The sequence below is a fragment of the Pecten maximus genome, chromosome 9 (genome assembly GCF_902652985.1).
Source record: "Pecten maximus chromosome 9, xPecMax1.1, whole genome shotgun sequence".
NCBI lineage: Eukaryota > Metazoa > Mollusca > Bivalvia > Pectinida > Pectinidae > Pecten > Pecten maximus.
Genome location: NC_047023.1, coordinates 10,391,434 through 10,412,081, shown reverse-complemented (window position 1 = coordinate 10,412,081; position 20,648 = coordinate 10,391,434). Strand labels below are relative to the sequence as shown.

At 36.4% G+C, this 20,648-nt stretch overlaps 1 protein-coding gene across 6 annotated transcripts; it reads right to left on the bottom strand.

Annotated features, from left to right (window-relative positions):
• Positions 1–1,703: 1,703 nt before the first annotated feature.
• Positions 1,704–20,353, bottom strand: LOC117334652. Of its 6 annotated transcripts, none has more exons than XM_033894394.1 (2): positions 20,220–20,353; positions 1,704–3,871 (listed from the first exon to the last, which is right to left on the bottom strand). In XM_033894394.1, exon 2 carries the CDS (start codon positions 3,840–3,842, stop codon positions 2,631–2,633), a length of 1,212 nt encoding a protein of 403 aa, XP_033750285.1. In that variant the 5' UTR covers positions 3,843–3,871; positions 20,220–20,353; the 3' UTR covers positions 1,704–2,630. The 6 variants fall into 6 exon arrangements, with proteins under 6 accessions (XP_033750285.1, XP_033750288.1, XP_033750289.1 ...); XM_033894397.1 differs by lacking the exon at positions 20,220–20,353 and adding an exon at positions 19,493–19,513; XM_033894398.1 differs by lacking the exon at positions 20,220–20,353 and adding an exon at positions 18,303–18,326.
• Between the last annotated feature and the right edge of the window lie 295 nt (positions 20,354–20,648).

Sequence of the window (20,648 nt, the reverse complement as noted above, 5' to 3'; positions counted from 1 at the left end):
TTAATTATGACGACCTTAACTTTTTTTTAAAAAGAAGGAATGCCCCTTTAATCAATTTCGTTCATATTATAGTTCGTTACCTTATTATTTTACACACAATGTCTTTCCCAGGCTGCCTCACAGACCGACTTTGTCCAGTACAAGTGGAGCGTACTAGTTAATTGCTATATTAGGGCACTCAATCTTTCCGGGTAGATGAATTCAATAGGTAACTGTTGGAGGTGTATCGAACGGCTGTATCCGAGACTGATGGAGAAGTCGGAACACTGACAGCCATATATAATTACAATGGATCGATAGACAGTCAGCACTTGTTTGTTATGGATACCCCTTCTAAACAAACGCAAGCAGCATTTAATTACATAAAGTATGGAGCGTACATACTTGCTGAAGTCAGTAAAATGTATCAAGCTGCATTTGCATGTAAAATAGCAACACAACTGTAATCATTGTTGGTACGTCTATTGAAGAGTACTATGCTCCGGACCACAGGGGCTTGGCACGATTTTCCAAATGATGGTCCATATATATATGTATAATAGTGTCAAGGGACACTATAATACATATATATATGGACCATCATTTGGAAAATCGTGCCAAGCCCCTGTGGTCCTGGCACGATTTTCCAAATGATGGTCCATATATATATGTATAATAGTGTCAAGGGACACTATAATACATATATATATGGACCATCATTTGGAAAATCGTGCCAAGCCCCTGTGCTCCGGACTGGTAATCGTCAGCCGTTGATAAATGGTTAAAAGGTGAAAAACCCTGATAAAATGTCGAGTGTGGGATGATATGTAATAAATGGAGGAAGATCTTTTTTTCTAACAAATCTCTCTTGTTTTTGATTTTGTAGACATAACAGTCGACAGAACAGGTACCTACTTCTACTTACATGTACCATGGACCTTATTTCATAAAACTAGCTTCAGTCGACATAGATATATATTTTTTCTGATAATTAAAATAGCAAAAACAGCATTATCGTCCATTCTATAATATAGTGTTAACTTGTGTAGGACTGGTCCTATGTAATCGAAATTCCCCCCCCCACCAAAAAAACAAACAAACAAAACAAACAAACAAAAACAGAATGGCATTAATACATTCATACGTTTTTCTTGTTTTATCCCCCAAAATACAAAATGTTGATTTTCACTATCAATCTTCAGTGAAATCATGCTCGTTTTGAGTTTAAAATGTACATAAAGTTAGTCAGGTCCTAATAACTGAGCCAAGGTATACACACAATTGACGTAATCGGCGTTGGCATTGATTACAGAAATATACCGTTTCTATGGATAGACTATTAGAAAATATTGTCAGCTGTAATGCAATCTGTCTCAATATCTCTTTAACAAGACTGGTCTCTCCGTATCAACTTCATAATATAACTATCAATTTACTAAATAATTTTAATGTGTAAAATAGCCGTCTCTAGTTGAACAAAACAAAATGTGACGAATTCATGTTACTCTTCATTTTACATGAATATTGCTATTTAGTTTGACTGATATGTAATAGGAAAGCGAGAGGTGTGCCTCCATCGGGGATTGAACCCGCGACCCTCGGCTTACTGGTCCACCGCCCTGTAAATTGATTAATTGTAAATTGCTGCACGTGCGCTTACCTGGCTATGTATTTGAAAACTGACACTCAATACTATGACAATAAAACGCATAACACATTGTAAATACATTGCGTAATATATTTTATTAATGCATAACAATTGTGTTAGTGTTCGCTACCGATGTATTTGTATTGTTAAAATGTGTACCAAACTACCCAATGTTTCAGTCATGAGCACATACAATCTAGTATGGTTTGCGTTTTACAAAGTACACATACCCCACAACCTCTGGGATGGACCTAAAAAGGTTCAGTCAATATAACTTTAAATAAGACGTTAAACGTTTGTGCACACACATACTTTTTCTGATATCATTACGTTGATTGAGTATGACGTAACCAGAAATTGGGTACATTTCGGACACTGACGTCACCAGGATATGTGTACATATAACATCAGAAGCATTTGTACAACATGTTATTAATACTTGAGGCATTTGAAAGAGATTGACATAACTTAAGAATTGCACGTCGTCAATCGCCGTTTGTCGTCAGCGGTAACAGACACCAGGAAGACTATTGATTTGACACATAGATTCCAAATCCATCGCGTGCTATACCGCGATTTAACATCATTACGATAAGGAAGTATTACCTTCATGACGTAGTGTCTCATTATTACCTATCGTACTGCGGTCTACACGCACGTGCCACTGTATGTTATAATCCGTATTACGTAAACTAGACATCATCCAAATCCGATGGATTTGCAACATCATCACAATGCCAGTGTAAAATCCATTAATGCATTAGACCCACCCAGTCTGGAGTCAAAGCGGTAACGTTGAGGACATGTATGGAACACATTCACCCCTCGTTCGTTTGCCAGAACAGCACAAGAACAGTTCTTGAATTCATCTCGCGATAATTTTTCTTGCGTCAAGTTTCACAGCATATAATCACATATTCCATAAACGTGTCAATATAATTAGCCGATAACAGTGACCCATGATTGATGATATAAGATGAGTATAACCACTATCTCCCTGTCATTAGGCCACAGCCTGACCATCGCGATCCTTGATCATTTGATACAACTTCACTTGTCGCTTAGCTAATGTATCTACACCAGAGATGTCAATCCTCTCATCCGGCAGTCTCAGGTACCGACATTTGTTCAAGTCCTGCCAAAGTTCTAACATTTTCTGTTTATACACCTCTTCGTTTGAGAATGAGGTCGCCATATTTAGACGTGACCTTCCCGGAAGCAATCTCTTCCTCGGTTTCGGCCTGATACTATGCGTGTCTTCTTCTTCGTCCTCTAATTCCTCCTCACGTTCCGCAGTACTATCCGGGAAATCGAAGTGCGCCATGGCATTTGACCAGTCTGGTGAAGGGTTAGCGGCGATGTACTCATTCAGCCTCACCATGAAGTCATCCTTTCTCTCCTGGAGTGATTTATAACGAAGTTCTTCCTCCAGTAACATCTCCTGTCGCCTCTCCTCGTATAAATCCTCCCCAAGGTTACTATCTATGGAATCGTCAGAGAAACACGCGGTAGGCGCAGGCGCAGTCTGCACCCGAAGATCTTTCTCGACAGCGGTATGCGATGAGTATAAGGAATGCGACGGCATTGTCGTTGCGGTTGGTGACCTTGGCGTTTGGGCAGAAGGACGACTTGCGGTTTGAGGTCGCGCACGCTTTAAAGTATTTTCATTGGCCACGGCATTGACTGCACTAGACGGTCGGCCACCATCAATTGAGTTCCGTCGCTTTTGGAACACTGGTTCGGGAGCATCTATGAAAGCCCCTGTGACGGAGTTACTTCGGCCTAATTTGGGCGGCACAGTATCGGGACGGGGTGTGCCGTTTTTACTGTCCACAGCTGTGATAGGGAATGGATACACACTCACAGCACGTTGTGGCTGACCTTGAAGTTTGAGTCTTTTTGCTGCCGCTGCGATTTTAAGCGCACTACTTAAGTTCACAGTATTGCTATATGATTTTAGCTTGCCTTTTGAATCTAAATCCTTCAAAGTTGAAATTTCATCAGCGTTTAAATTTGATTTTATTCGCGACACTTTTTCCTTAAGGCGTTTGTAGTTGACCTTGACGATCCTATGGTCAAGGTTAAGCAGTTTGATGGAATAGTCCTTTTCTAGCTGAAGAGTTTGCATGGACTTCTCCAGGGTTCTTTGCTGCTTCAGTTTGTACCGAATGACCGCCTTTTCGTGGTCATTATCGAGGCGGCGCTGGCCAGACATGGCGCCGGTCACGTGATCACTTCACGAATCTGGAACAAAGCAATACAATTATTAAAAGATGCTTATGAATAAGGTCATGTCTGATATTGAATGGAGAAAATATTACGAATTGGTAATTCATATGGCAGGTGCTATAGAACATATACGTGCACACCATGAACAACAAAAGACTGCTCAGTGTATTTAGGATGACGATTGGTTCCACTGCTGGAATAAAGTGGATCGAAGAACTACATTTCACTCACACTGTCTATGTTTCTTTGTACGCTTCCTTTTCCATATCAAACAGTATCCCATATGTAAAATGAAACTGTATATATCACACACATATTTTGTTGTTGTTGATATACATTAAGGGTATATACTACTTTACTCACAGTTGAACGAGTTGTCTCCCCTGTATGCGTTTTATTAAGATTTTTTTATGGTTTTAGTATTTGAAACACCCGTTCAATATTTGAAATATATATATGTATATATAACAATAATGCTGTGAATGCCAAACGTCTGGTAAAAATAGGACAGAGTTTGTCATGACCATCACTCTTATTCTGGCCAACTTCCTTTCAAGCTTTTATTTGACTACTTCTCAGTAAGACCACTCTTAACAACAAAATCACGTACATTATTATTGTACCCACGTCCTATAGAAAACTATAAATTGCCTGGATATGTGTCAAAACGCTCTCTGACAATCACAATACCCCATATAGATGTATAGACACTTGGACAGTACCCTAACACACTTCGGCTCATTGTCATACACCTCTACATGGTAAAGTCAATATTTACTGATTCTCCATTTAACCTAACACATTACTTATGCTACCTGGTAGTATTATGGATTTCAGATTCATTCTAAATGGAAAGTATTTGTTCAGATATCGCGTACCTGATGTTGTGAGAAGGTGATGTCCACGTTGCTAGAGAAGAGTTGATAGAGATGTCCTTCACTACTCTAGAAGCTTCACCAACAATGTCGGTATTGGTATTGGCTTACGTACGACTCTACAGGTTTTAACACATGGGTCGCCTCAACTTGATCAAGTGCTTAATTGTGTGAGAGTGAAAATACTTCTTTCTATGTCACACGGAGACCAATGTCTCTGAGGGAGGGGCATGTGTAGTATACTTTAATTACTGATAACAACTAACCAGTATACTACACAAGCTTCCTCTCCCAGAAATATTGTCACATGCCCCTGTGTGTAACTTATATTATATATATTACACAAGCCCCCTGTCCAAGACATATTGTTACATGCCCCTGTGTTCTACGTATAGTATACTACACAAGCTTCCTCCCACAAAAACATGGCTTCCTGCCCCTGTGGTACTCCTTATAGTATACTTCACATCTCCCTTCCCCATGAAATACTATAGTATACAATCCTCTTCCCCAAAAAATATTGCTACAAGCCCCTGTGGGCAACTAGTAGTATACTACACAGGTCCCTCCCCAGGAACATTGTTCCATGTCCTTGTGTTTTACTTATGGTATACTACACAAACACCTCCCCCAGAAACAGTGTAACATGCCCCTGTGTGTTATTTATAGTACAGTACACAAACCCCCACCCCCAGAGACATTGTCGCATGTCCCTATGTGTTATTTATAGTATACTACACAAGCCCCCACCCCCAGAAACATTGTCGCATGTCCCTATGTGTTATTTATAGTATATTACACAAGCCCCCACCCCCAGAAACATTGTCGCATGTCCATATGTGTTATTTATAGTATACTACACAAGCCCCCACCCCCAGAAACATTGTCGCATGTCCCTGTATGTTATTTAAAGTATATTACACAAGCCCCCACCCCCAGAAACATTGTCGCAAGTCCCCATGTGCCTGATAGTTGATTAAATAAGATCAATCACTCCTCTGGCGATAACAGTAGATTTGTCATTGCAATCAGGATTGGCTCTTAAGTGTAACCAGTAGTTTTAATTTACTTTAGTCCTCATTATCGCCAACCTAATGACGTAACAGAACAGATACGTCATACCCACGAACAAGACACATCACTATACGAGAAGGAAAAGAAAGGGACATAACCGATCTGGTCCAAGAAATAGCGGTGGCAGTGATATTTTAAAAAAAATATGGTAATGTCAAGTTTAAAACCGACTAGACATACAAGTGTGATTATAAACGACTCCAAACTATAATTTAAACCACAGTGACGACGCCAAGTCGCCGTCAAAATGGCTGTTCCATCTAAAAGATTACCCGTAATACGTAATCTATTTAGCCTTATAGCGACCAGGGTAATCGCAGGGGTGTGTGGTAGTCACCCATGAGTCTTTAATATTAACGTAACTGTTGAATGTATAATCTTCAAGAAAATAAGCAATAAACAACTCATATTTCGTCAATAGTTTTGGGTAAATGTAGGATTTTGTAATAAAAATATACGCATCTTTTAGCCTATTTTTCACGGCCACCTGTTCTGATGATGATATTAATCCCCACCCATAGACTGATTACCGATCAAAGTGTCTGTACGCGTGGTTAATACAGATTACGAAATAACATAACACTAAACTGCAGTAATATGACGTAATTGCCTGTTAGGTGACGTAATTTGAGAGCTTTTCTCCGGCTTACAAGCTCAAGTTCCATTCTATCGTTTTTGTTTACGTTGAGCAATCATATCAGAGTTATACTGACATTTTAAGGAGATTATCACCGTTATTTTTATTTATCTACTTACTTATTTTTTATAATACAGGTGAACAAAACAACTAAATATGACTACTGATTAGTGATGAAAAGAGCTGACATTGGTAATTGAATTTTGGACACAATTTATTATGTTTAAACATACTTTTTAAACCATTGACCTCAGCTAATAAATAAAACAGTCGTTAGGACGTTTTAATGTTGATATATGTTTTATGATATTTTAATCTGATGAATGTTGATGTGTCATTTTCTCGGTTCTATTATATAAATGTAATTTACTAAATTATGCGTTTTAAGTTATATAAAAAAACAACAATAATTTTTACAGTAAATAACTTAAGATATACACATGTATATCGATAAAGAAGCAGATCATTCCAGAAGTGTTGAAATTAATTTGTAGTTGACAATTAGGTTATTAAAAGCGATATGCACAGAACCTAAGAATAAACCTTATTATCAATGTTACCGGCACAATAACTACATATGTGTTGTTACAGCGAAAAGTCATTTGACAATAATACAATAATTAGATATATTGGATTAGTATTTACAATAATTGAATGTAGTCGATAATTGATTTTCATCTCAACGTAATTAAATGTAAACAAAATGAGATTTCGGAATACAACCTTATGTCAAGCTCAAACTTGTCGACGCTCGTAAAAAGGCCTTTAGAAAAATACCATTTATGAATGAAAAAAAATTGCCTTTTGATTATAGAAATACAACGAATTGGATACAATTACAAAGTGCATTAGGCAGCGCTGGCCTCTTTCGTCAACAATAGCCATTAAGAGTGAACTATACCTATTGAGATCTCAGATAGCAGACCTTGGTTATGTTATATTCCTTTCATTACTTGTTATGTTTGCTTCCACCGTGTAGTCAGTGTGTAATTTATCTAAATCTACAGTGCTAGCCCCAATTAATCGCCCCGCGGAACCAGTCGTGTGTCATTTGCCCTGTACAGATTCGTTGTAATAAAAGGCTTCTCAACCTTCACAAGTTTGCCCTTTTAAACTTGTTCAATAAAGAGGAAAATTCATTTGAATATGTTAAATAAACAGGTATAATTGATGTTGTATGTAAATACTGTGGCAGTTAATATTGCTGTTGAAAGCCTATACATATTAATTATATTACAAATTCAATTACAATGACGGATGTCAGATATTTTTCCATGAACTTTTCTAAAAGATTATAGAAATGTACTTCAGCCTTACCGGGACCGTTAACGGTGAATGTATAACGTCGGTTTCATTATCAGGAAGTCATCATGTCAGAAACGAAAAGATTTTTATCCAACAGCTGTATATCCTCAATCGCAAACATCTCCAAGTCGACCCAATACACACAATACAAATTAGATATGAACTTTCCACGTTTATATCCTTTATAAATGTCCAAACCAAGACATTTATCGAATGCGTCTCTAGAAAGCGTGACGACCTGGCAATTAAAATGGTTCTTGGCAAAGTAAAATCAGTGTGATAACAGTATGCAATGGGCCGTACAAGTTGAAAACGGTAAGAGTAGCTCGCGAGTGGGATAAGCACGTTAGCCTTCACAACCCAGCACACTCTCACTCCGAAACGGTAACACTTACTTGTCTTAGGGGTGGAAACCGTCTACGCTCGTTTAAATGCGCCAATTATCGATCTGCGTTTGCCGGACATTCTTGCGATCGATTGGTAGGAAGTCAAAGATAATGAAAGACGTATACCTCTAAGTGAGAGGCCGCTTGAGAGAGAAATTAAATGGGCGACTATTGTCTCCAGGACGTTTTCGCTGATCGCAAATATACACAGCAATACTGTACATGCTGTTTAGATCTAGGTAGACACCCTAAAGCATTGACCAGGGTTACAATGGGATTTAAAGTTTTAGAATGACATATTGACACAATGATATTATCTTTTACGGGCTCTGCCTGTTGGTTTTCAATTTCGTTTTTCTGTCTGATTAGCTGTTTTAAGCACTAGTGTTTTGTTAAACTATAAACTCGAGGCCTAACGTTCCGCTTATTGTAGGAGACTCCAGGAGACGAACCCAAATCTCGGTATTCCCCTCCACCCCGACCGACGAGACTCTAACATACAAATATTGACTTGTATCGCGGTGTCTGTCATATATGGATTGATATCTAAACTCCGTTCCTAGTATCTAAACACGGCCATATATTCGCCATGTCAAATCTTTGGTGTCTACCCCGCCGCTTGATGTGACAAAACTAAACAGTCCATTGTCGACACAGACAGGCCCTTAGAAAAAGTGACATGCTTTCGCCAGACATATTTGAAATGGTGCCCCAACCAGTCTATAGTTCCTGTAAATTGCATACCAGCTTAAATGATCACTTTGAAATTTTTAACAAATAAGAAAATATACCCAAAACGCTCCAGGAACTTGTTAATAAAGAACTTTCAGTCAGATTTGCATCTATATGCAATAACTTGACAGAATGCTTGTCTCGGCATCTAATGTTAACTTGTTGAAAAAGGATCTAAACACTGGCGTAACCAGGAACTATTCTTTAATGACAAAGCCAGTATCAAACCCTTAATTACTGTATACCGGAAGTTACATATTGAATAATATAGAGTCTGGTTAAGATGACTGTTAGTTTAAAGAGTACTTTATTTAGTCCATAGACATGCTAACAAAAATATCCTTTTCTGATTCGCCAAAGGATCTGGAAACAAGCTTGAGCCTATGTTAATCCATCTCCCTCCGAAGTTCAGCATGATTTTATCTGACATATAGGTCATGTTACAGCGCTGCTTAATCCTTTTACAATTTAAATAGGTAGTAATACAAATGAAAATGTATTAAAACATAAGATGTACATTCAAGGAACGAAATGTCAGTTACAGAAAATTGTTGGAACATGCATAACGAAAAATAGTTGCGAGTTGTTTGAATATCATACATTGATACATAATTATCACGTAAATAGTTTCAATTTGATTTGCTACTGGGGATAAATATGATATATATTCAGATTGCTTTTAGTCGAACCTTTTAGAATAAAGAATAAAATTCTGCACCGCACCAATACTTATTTCATTTTCGTCGTCAGATAATATCCATATCTAGGGTGAAAATGAATTGTTCTCTTTTAAATAGTCCTGAACCAAAATAAGCTTAACGTTACTTAACAAAATATTGCAGATATGTACAGATTCAAATACCGATTTGAAAATTCAATACAGTTTATTCGACAACAAATAGTACATTTGGAAGAACAGTTTTGAGCGTCGTATATGATAATTCAATAATAATTGGATTGACGAAGGTTCAGAAGCGTCTAAACAACATCTCGTATTTCCAATACAATGGCAGACCAACTCGAAGTTAGTGTACTGGTTAAATTCAGCAACGACAAAACGTCCTACAGAAGCAGCGACTACAGAAGACCAAGAATCGTTCATTTACACAGTTATTGAAATAATTGAGAAGGCCCTGGGTCTGTATTTACACTTGTTAACATACTGGTTGTCTATCACGTCTCGACACTCTAACTCCCAAATATGGTACTTGAACTAAAATCCACCCCGGGTGTAAATAAAGTTCAGGTTTATTTAATGACAGTTACCCTGAATTATCCTTTTACAGAACATCATTGTGAGGGGGAAAATTACCAGGGATTCCGAAACCTGTCAGTTGAAAGAAATCTTACTTTGTCATATTGTGAATTTCGAAAAGTAATATAAGTCATAATAAAAAAAAATGAAGTGATTCCAATTGAAAATAACGAGGATACAAAGCATTTCTTTTCTTATCATTTGAAATACAGACAAAAAACTCAGAATATATTGAAGGAGTGGGGGTTATCGACACGACACACTTAAACACACTGAGAATCATTGCTGCATATTCACGGTTATCAATGATGGAACCGAAACATACGAGCCCAACGTAATCAGATAAAATATCTTTCAATGGTTGACCACAGATATTTTTTCTTCCTGCGACATCCATTTCTTCCCCAGAGACTACATTACAACGCGTGTAAATACTTGCAATTATCTTGTAAAATGTTATCTTGAAATTAGTTAATTGGTAGATAACACCTTAATGCGTTCGTAATTTTAGTTTTTTTTGTTTTTTGTTTGTTTTTTGTTTGTTTTTTTTTTTGTTTTTTTTTGTTTGTTTTATTTTGTTGTTTTGTTGTTGTTGTTGTTGTTTTTTTTTTTTTTTTTTTTTTTGTTAGTTGTTTTTTTTTCGTTTATTTTATCCTGTATGGAAAACGTTTCATTTAATATATATATGTTATTATATACATACATATTTATTCGAGGAAGTGAATTTACTCCGATGAATCTTATTCTTAAAATAACCTGACTCCTTTGTTATCGTAACGTAAATAGACCAAGAACAAACAAAGAATACCGATGTACAAATGAAACCGTAATTCAATAACTGAAAATCGATAGAGCGAGGGCAAATCACGAACAAAATATAGATCTGCACGAGCGAATTAAATTACAACAACAATGTGTGGTATATTAACGGGTACAACAAACGTTGGAATATTACGCTATCTGTTGCATGAATAGAGACGGTTGACTTAAACTGTAGTACTTGTACGTAATGTAAGTGTGTTGTGCATCCATGAATTTTGTTATGGTTTGTAGTAGGTCGATTAAATACTTATATAGAACCAATTTCGTCAATTCCGTAATGAATCCCTCCCAATTCGTCAATTCTATAATGAATCCCTCCCAGTTCCTCAATGACGTAATGAACTCCTCCCAGTTCGTCAATCCCATATTGAATCCCTCCCAGTTCGTCAATTCAATAACGAATCCCTCCCAGTTCGTCAATTCCGTAATGAATCCCTCCCAATTCGTCAATTCCATATTGAATCCCTCCCAATTCGTCAATTCTATAATGAATTCTTCTAAGTTCGTCAATGCCGTGATGAATCCCTCCAGTTTTTCAATCCCATATTGAATTCCTCCCATTTCGTCAATTATGTAATAAATCCAACCCAGTTCGTCAATTCTATAATGAATCCCTCCCAGTTCGTTAATTCCATAATGAATCCCTCCCAGTTCGTTAATTCCATAATGAATCCCTCCCAGTTCGTTAATTCCATAATGAATCCCTCCCAGTTCGTCAATTCCATAACGAATCCCTCCCAGTTCGTCAATTCTATAATGAATCCCTCCCAGTTCGTCAATTCCATAACGAATCCCTCCCAGTTCGTTAATTATGTAACAAATCCCTCCCAATTCGTCAATCCCATATTGAATCCCTCCCAGTTCGTTAATTATGTAATAAATCCCTCCCAATTCGTCAATCCCATATTGAATCCCTCCCAGTTCGTCAATTATGTAATAAATCCCTCCCAATTCGTCAATCCCATATTGAATCCCTCCCAGTTCGTCAATCCCATATTGAATCACTCCCAGTTCGTCAATGTCGTAATGAATCCCTCCCGGTTCGTTAATTCCATAACGAATCTCTCCCAGTTCGTCAAGTTTATAATAAATCCCCACAGTTCGTCGATTCTATAATTAATCCCTCCCAGTTCTGTTAACACACTGCAATACAGTGTACATGTATATAAACCCAACAACCATGTTGATTATATTTTTAAATATATATATATGTAAGTACATCAGATATTCTTCCAACCGTAAATAATAGTCTTTAACCGTTCAGACGAGAAAACAATCTGAGAGAGTAACGGCGGCAACAACAGAATTCCTTAGACGCTTTAATTATTTCCATATACTGATGATTGAGGTTATCGAATTAAACCTCTTGTTACACAACACTACCGAGTCATACAATTATGTAACTTTGGCTTTAAACCTACCTAGAATACGGTAAACTTTAAAACAATGCCTTATAACACACACGAAAGCGTGTACACCTACCACAATGGGTTCGTGATGGTGCATATCGACTTGTAATACAAACATATTACAAGGACTGAGACTATTTTTATCAAGTCTTGATCCTGACAACTGTCATTGCGACTGTTGATCTTAACTATGGTCAATAAATGAGACTAATAAAATCTACAGTTGATCCTGACAACTGTCAATGAATGCGACTATTAATATCGGTAGATATTCAGACAGCTCTCAGATACGACACTTGTGCTGATATGGTGAATTCACCAAACGAGTAATGTTTCTTTTAGAAAACAAATATGCTCATCTAGATAAAAGTTGTTGAAGTGTCCAACGAATATCTGAAAAATTGTAACGTCCAAAACAGCAGAAACACGCAAGAATATATATATTTTTTAATATATGAAATTATTTAAAAATTACATTTGTCAATGTTTTGAAATTCCATAAATGTTGGGAGCCTGAGGTATACCACTAAGTAAAACTATGCTAAAATATCGACATCAAATTAGTGAATTTGAAGAAATTTACCAAACATTGGCACCGGAAACAATCTATTATTTCGATTCATTTTTATGTTTTGACTGCTCTACATCAAAGAATAGACCATGAAGAACATAAAAGCAAAATTACATGTATCCTCTGAAATACTTTGTTCTTTGATACACTATGTACGAGTAGCTGAAGTAAAATCCATCTACATTTGTACTTTTTGCTAGCAAGAACAAACATACTAATCTCGTGAATAGTTTTAGGGAGATTCATAAAACAGTGAATCTAACACCATTTCTACAACAATGGAAGTTGTTAATCTCTAATACATCAATTAAGCATTACAACTGTAGTATAAGATACATTATACGAATGTATACCACATGTGGTATGGACTGTAAATGCAATTTTGGATTGGCTAACGCGGTAAACTTTGACAGAAAGGTGCTTCATTAGGTCGTTGAAATGATAACACATGAACAGTATTTTTGTTTATATATATTTCTATCTTTTTCTTGTTTTGACTATCATAAACTTATAAATCATAACTTCTTATGTCTCCAAGTATTTCTGAAATTATCAGTTTTGTGTTTAGCGGCATTGCACAATATGTACTATTATTCCCCAACCGATAATAAACAAAACTCAAGACTTCTTTATTGTAGTAGAAACATGTCAAACACACTCGTTGTTGTTGTATGGTATTTCTTTACCCGTATTAGTTATTTTCCAAACGTTACCAAAACACTCACCAAAGCTTGTGTATTATCAAGTGAAAGAAATGCCATATGAAACAACCATTATTTGTGTAACCTCCATATCAAGTATTTCGTGTAGGTTATCGAATTGATATTAAACATGATATAACTCTGTGTTAAGTATATGGTTTGTTTGTTTGTTTTTGTTTAACGTCATATTAACAGCCATGGTCATTTAAGGACGTGCCAGGTTTGGAGGTGGAGGAAAGCCGGAGTACCTGGAGAAAAAACCACTGGCCTACGGTCAGTACCTGGCAACCGCCCCACGTAGGTTTCGAACTCGCAACCCAGAGGTGGAAGGCTAGCGTTAAAGTGTCGGGACACCTTAACCACTCGGCCACCGCGGCCCCCATTTAGTATATGGTAAATATGTATAAACCGTATAATGTGAAATTTTGAACTACCCCCCTGATATGTGATACAATGTTATATATAGATCTTTTAAGAGACCCCTGTAGTTTGATTTCCTGCATGCTTATCAACGAATGTGCATCGACATAATATCCAGGTGTGTCCTAGCCCCCACATGTAGCTCACAGGTCGATAGACTGCCGATATGGACGAGGCCCGTTATGTGAGTACACTCGATTGTGATTATAATCTGTCAAGTTGTCAACTGGATATCATAGACCAACACATCGAGTAAATTGTGGTATCAGGTACACTTAGGTGCATGTTGCGTTTGCACATATCATTAAAAGGAGAGTTGAACGAGTTTAATCCAAAACCATACACTAAAGACTTTGGAGTCCAAATAACTGAACTCTATGATGATATGTGATAGAGAGTGAAATGTAGAGTGGGGTTTAAGTGATGAATCATCCTTACGAAACCAGATAAAAAGCGAATTATTAATTAAATATTTTATAAACAGTGTACCAAGGAGCTACATTCCAAATAATCGTTTAATTCTGCCGTATTGCTTTTAATGAATGTACAAGTATCGGTAAGTAAAATGTAAATGATTTTATAAAACAAAACAAACAAGACGTTACGCAGTAAGTTTGCTTTGCACATAGTTTGATTTAGTTTCGTATTTTTTAACGTTCTATCATTTAAGGACGACGTCCAATGTACGAGATGAGTGCATCTGGTGAGTGTGTGTTGTTTGAGACTGTGGTATGTTCATGTTTGTGTCCCATGGGATAGAGCGGACCTGATGCTGAATTTATAGTGCTGCCTCACTGAAACATATTGCCTAAGCCATCCAGCAGGATACCCCGCCCGGTCACATTATACTGACAACGGACGAACCTGTCGTCCCATTCCCAAACATTTGAGCCTTAATCAGGGGTAGACACTACCAATTTGGAGACCGATATGTCGAGGCAAAGAATTGAACCTTAAGTCTTTCTAAAAGGGGGGAACGCTCATCTAAAGGCCAAAAGTGAGGCAGTGTCAAGGAAGACATTCAGAAGAAGAAAGTTGTTTAGAAAGAAGAGATCACAAATTTAATAGTCTCTTACGACCACGACACGGGACAGAAAGCACGATTCTTACGCCCTACCTGATGGGCAGGCTTTACAGAGAAACTCTTCTGTTATAGAGTGATTACTAGGCCGAGTATATGCAAGTCGGCATTGAAAGCATCTCAATAGGCTGTTACAACTGATAGTTAATTTCGATAAAGTGCAATGAAGACGCAAGGCTACAAGACCAAGCCCAATACTTAATTCCGGATAAGCAATCCAGAGAATCATTAATGAACCTGCCTAACAGGAAGACGAATACCAACATTAATCATTGAGCGTTGTCTGGAGTACTTCATTATTAGGAGGTGAATCATAAGGATATCAAATACAAGACCACAAATCTCTCCAGATTGTCCCTGACTACCACGCACCCTGTCAAGCCACCAGCTGGGACAATATCGGGCGTTTAAACAGAGACTTAGGTATCATACAAACATATACTTAGCGGTCTTATTATTGTTTTATGTCAGGAAAACAACGTGTATATTATATTACCTGTCATTTCTAATTGTAGATGGCCGTGTTTGTTATCACTAGGAACGAATGTAGAAATTACACTAATTATACTCGGTGACGTCAGAGTTGTTAAGAGTGCTATATTGCTACTTCAAATAATTGTAAAGGGCAATATGTCAATCTTCAAAAGAAAAGAAGCTAGGAGATTTCTTCGGTTGTTCAGAAATAAATATACATAACCTAAAAATACAATATTGGAATGATCTTGAGAAGAATTTTTTGCAATCAATTTTCAAGAAGTTATCTTGAAATACATTTTTTGAAAATCAATTACAGTAATTTAAGTGTGAATATCAATATCCTATGGCGCGTATCTGTTTTAAAAAGGAATGGAAACGCGATGATATTTAAGAATCAAAATCAAGTTAAAAACAGATATATAACCAATCTATTATGGGATGGTAATGGTGGGCCCTATAAACAAACTGATATTAATTTCATGTCCAGTACAACGTTGACTAGATGGTCAACTGGGCGAAATAAGATCTAAAATGATAGGTCCGTGTGATGAAGGCTCAATATTTAACTGGTATTTCAGTGGTATGAGGAAAATAAGAAAATATTTCAATGCTATGGGTATTCAAAGACTGCTATAGTCAGTGAAGCAAATGCAATTTAAAATTTTGATCGAAAGAACAGTAAAAATCTGCTGTATAAACCTTGTAAGGTCATCCCAAGCTACACTTTTTGTATTAGCAATATCTCTATTAAGTGGACTTTTCCAATACGATTTATCAACGCGTTAACTATATTGGGTTGGATGTGACCAGTCAGTCACTCGTTCAAATAGAGCAATTCAAACCAGGTTAGAGAATAGTTTTACTTTTGATATAATTTGATATTCGATTGTTTTATTGTTTAAAACCGTGTAAGAATTGCTATTGCAATGTCAAGATTAAATAATAAAATTACCGCCTTCTTATAAATTACAAAACAACTGCCATGCCTGCACTTCCACACATTAAAGATGTTTTATTTTATTGAATTCTTTTGAATTTTTATTATTTTCCGCCCATTTTTTCTGTTTTGCGGTTTATTAATTTTGTGTTATGAACATTAACAATTTGACTCACCTTACTAGGATATCATCACACAACAAAGAATATCTTCATAAAACAGGCAAGCATTAAGACGTAAAATCCCTGTTAGCCATGACACAGCGGTATAAAGATCCTACAGAGCTACTGTCCTGGGTTGGTATGATACAAATTTCACCCGAACGACCATTATACTACTACCTGTCCTCTGAATTGGCCTAACCAGTCACCCTTTCAACACGTCATAAATACATAGGCGTATTTACCTAAAGTATTTAATGGATACGCTTGAGCGAAAGTATACAAGAACATCGTTGCTCAACACCTTCCGTTAATTTATGCTAAACTCCATCGCTCTTTGTGTGTACGGTGTTATTTAAGTGTGAACTTTTCTCTATGTCCGTAGTGTTACATAAGAATGCCATTAGGGTATTTGTTTATATCATGTAAAAGTAGCGAGTTCCTACACAATTTCGGATCGTTATTTCTGATGTATATAAATACGTGATCGATCTAGAGTATATGGAGACTACAGCAGTAACAATCAGGCTGACCTGACGAGCGTTAATAATCAGTACTATATAGCCATCAATTATCTTCAGTCTCTGCATCTCCGTTTACGACAGACATATCAGCGGTCACGCAACCCGAGCTATAGAAACTAGGAGTTAGGTTTATTGGGAAAGCTCTTTATCAGAACGACATGTCTTGTCAAGTGCACAACGAATTGAGATCCAAATGGAGACCTGCTTTGTCATCATTGACACCGTCCATTATTGGAATAACTACCTTTATATTTCAATGATTGTATCATATTGTGTTTCTTTAATAGCATATAAATTATTGACGAATGCTTCATTATGAAAAAAGGAATGTAAATGACCGAATGTCTGTTTTCGTTAATGAACAAAATGGCAATTTCAAATACACGTACTACTGTTATGAATAAAGTCGTTGATACTGTCGACGAGTATTATTTATAGGTATACTTTAATTGGATTCACAAGCCTTGTCCATTATACGTACGAAATATAAAAACATGTAATTTGCATATCAACAATATTATTTGAGTGTACACGAATCGTCATATACATTTGGATACGTTTATATGCCCTTTTTACCTATATCATGCCTTTATAATTCCAGATAAAGCATTAAACATTGTAGACCAAAGCTTCATTAATTTTCCATTCGGTAAACAAGCAATTACCATTGTCCATAAAGTTTTGTTTATTTTGTTTCAGATTTTTCAAAACAAAATTTCCATAGCATTTCTTGTGTTCCATGTATGCGCCCGAGATAGTGGAGCAGTACGTCTTTCTTAAAACATGCTCAATGCAATCTTAGAATCAGCGAGCAGTATATTGTTTATCTTTAATTTATTTTGAACAACCAAATCCTTCATTTGTATCTTTGTCAATAGAATTCATGAGTGGGATGTTTATGTCGGATCGTATCAAAATTGACCCTTGCGAAGGGTGTTAAAAGCTGTTTGAAGGTTGTTTGAAGGTTGTTGATGGTTGTTTGAAGGTTGTTGGCAGCAGCCAAGATCAACAGCAAGAGTCAATAAGACATACGTCTATTGAAGCTGCAGATTAACTCTAAATCAATAAACAAGACTCACGAGAAAGCATGTGGCATGACTTGTTGATGTTTAGACTTATGTTCACCTGCCAGGTACGCATGACGAGAAAAATCATACCTACCAAATGAACAACATTATTTGACCTTTGTGGAAACATACGCAATGTCATAAGTAATAAATTGGTCCACGTCATAAGTAATAAATATGTCCACTAGCAATTAAATGGTTCTCGTTATCGTTATCTTAAGAAGGATGTCGCACAACCTAATTTACCAAAATGTTAAAAAAGGTCCACTAACAAATAAATGGTTCTTGTTATCTTAAGTAGGGACTGACGCACGACTTTATTTACCAAGAGTCATTGTTAGACTCTACATATCATACTTGTATTTGACGTGTCCAGTACTGGCCGTTTCAATTACCCTATCTTTTATTTCAATATTTGGTATTTTTTCAAATGGCGATAAATTTGTTTTCCCATAGGATCAGTTAAATTAGGTACCAGGTGACATTATTTATTGCATAAGGCACTTGTTGTATAAACATAAATTGGTCAAAGTATGAAATATATTGTAATATAAATTATGTGTCCTTGTTCAAATGTCACACAGGACATTTCAATGATTATGGCAGCATTTAAGTGCTTAGTCTGTTCTTTCTATCCGAGTAGCCATATATAACATGACATGACACTACAGTCGTGCCAATGTGACAAATTGTTTATGAAGTAGGCCTATAAATTACATAAATGGAAATAGTTTTTCAGTAATTGTTACCGATATTGCACTCAGTCATAACGTACCATAGTTCAGATTAAGATTTATAGCATTATTTGTCTTTAGTTAAAAATTAATTCTGTATAAACCGTTCAGACGACATATATAACATGCAATTAAAAACTAAATAAATAAAAAAAAAATGACATGGATACATGTATATGCTTAAGATTCCTTTAAAAGGATTGTACGAAAGACTTACACGATACGATCACGTTTCAGTACAAACTGAGATTTAGATAAAAGAGAGCCAACGAAGAAATAAAAGCTAATCTTAAGATCGAGGTATTATTATACTTTTTGTCTTCAGATAAAATTATCTCTTTTGAAAATTCCAAATAAGTGCAAATAACATAACTCATCAATTGCTACTAGATATAATCACTTGATAAGCGCGTGTTGATTTGTTCTGACAACAATAGGATATGACAGGTGTAAACCGAATCATCTTACCTGTACGGTATTTGTGCAACTCATTTAAATTAAAGGTTCTGACACACAGGTAGGTTAAACAGGCGTTGACGAAGGGAGCTTTATCATCCAAATAGGATATTGGTCATGGCACAGCCTAGCACATTTAAATCGACATGAGGGCTGTTTGCTGATGCGTGAGAATGTTCTGTAAAGTTATGATCAAATAATGCTTATCAAACATTATTGAAAATCTCATTTCAATCTTCACGTGTCTGTAAATCTTCACAAGACGGTATATTGTTTAGTGAAATAGCTGTCGATCTGCTTAAAGTTCGGTCAAACTAATTTTGCTGTATATAGATATTCCCCTTTTACCTACACTGGATATATCATATTTCATTTCTCTACCGAGATACAAAACATTAGGCTAAGTTAAAACCACGGCACGGGATAAGTCTACAAAACAAGGTCATGGTTGAAATGAAACTTAAATGCTACAACAAGACAAAACTTGTGTTTAACGATCATGGTAACTAAAATATTACAACAGACGATAAATTGAATACCAGCAATAAATACTAGCATGTCTTCATGTCAGACAGCATGTGCTCACGTGTAAACTAAAGTTTTCTATTACTTATACCAATACAGTACAGGGCGGTATTATAACCAGGCATTCAACAGTACAAATAACTTGTATACATAAGGACTCTTTGATAATAATGACATGAAAGTTGTTGTTTTTAAAATTTATCTTAAGACTTACCTGTGTTTTAATCCATGACCACAGTACATACAGTTACAAATTCTGTCGTCCTATGAAGTTCTGTAAATCTATAACCATCCTACTGCACAACATATTACCACGCTGCCGAATCCCCGGTATATTATTGAGTAAATATCTGTCTCGTCTATTTTTATCACTGAAGGTGTGAAAGCCCCTTTTAAATCCCTTGATTGGTCATTTTTCAGCTAGGATTTCCCGTTCCTTGGCAACCCTAACAAGCATGCCGTCAACACTAAGCATGACAGGTGATTGTTACTCCGAGTGTACTTTATTAGGTAGGGTATCGGAATACACCTTTATATTATCTGTTTAACCTTTCTAATGTATGAAAGGTGACATCATCAATACGTCCTCGGTGAAGATTTTATCGAGTAATGTGCCCTTATCGCTTGGGATTTTCCTTTACTA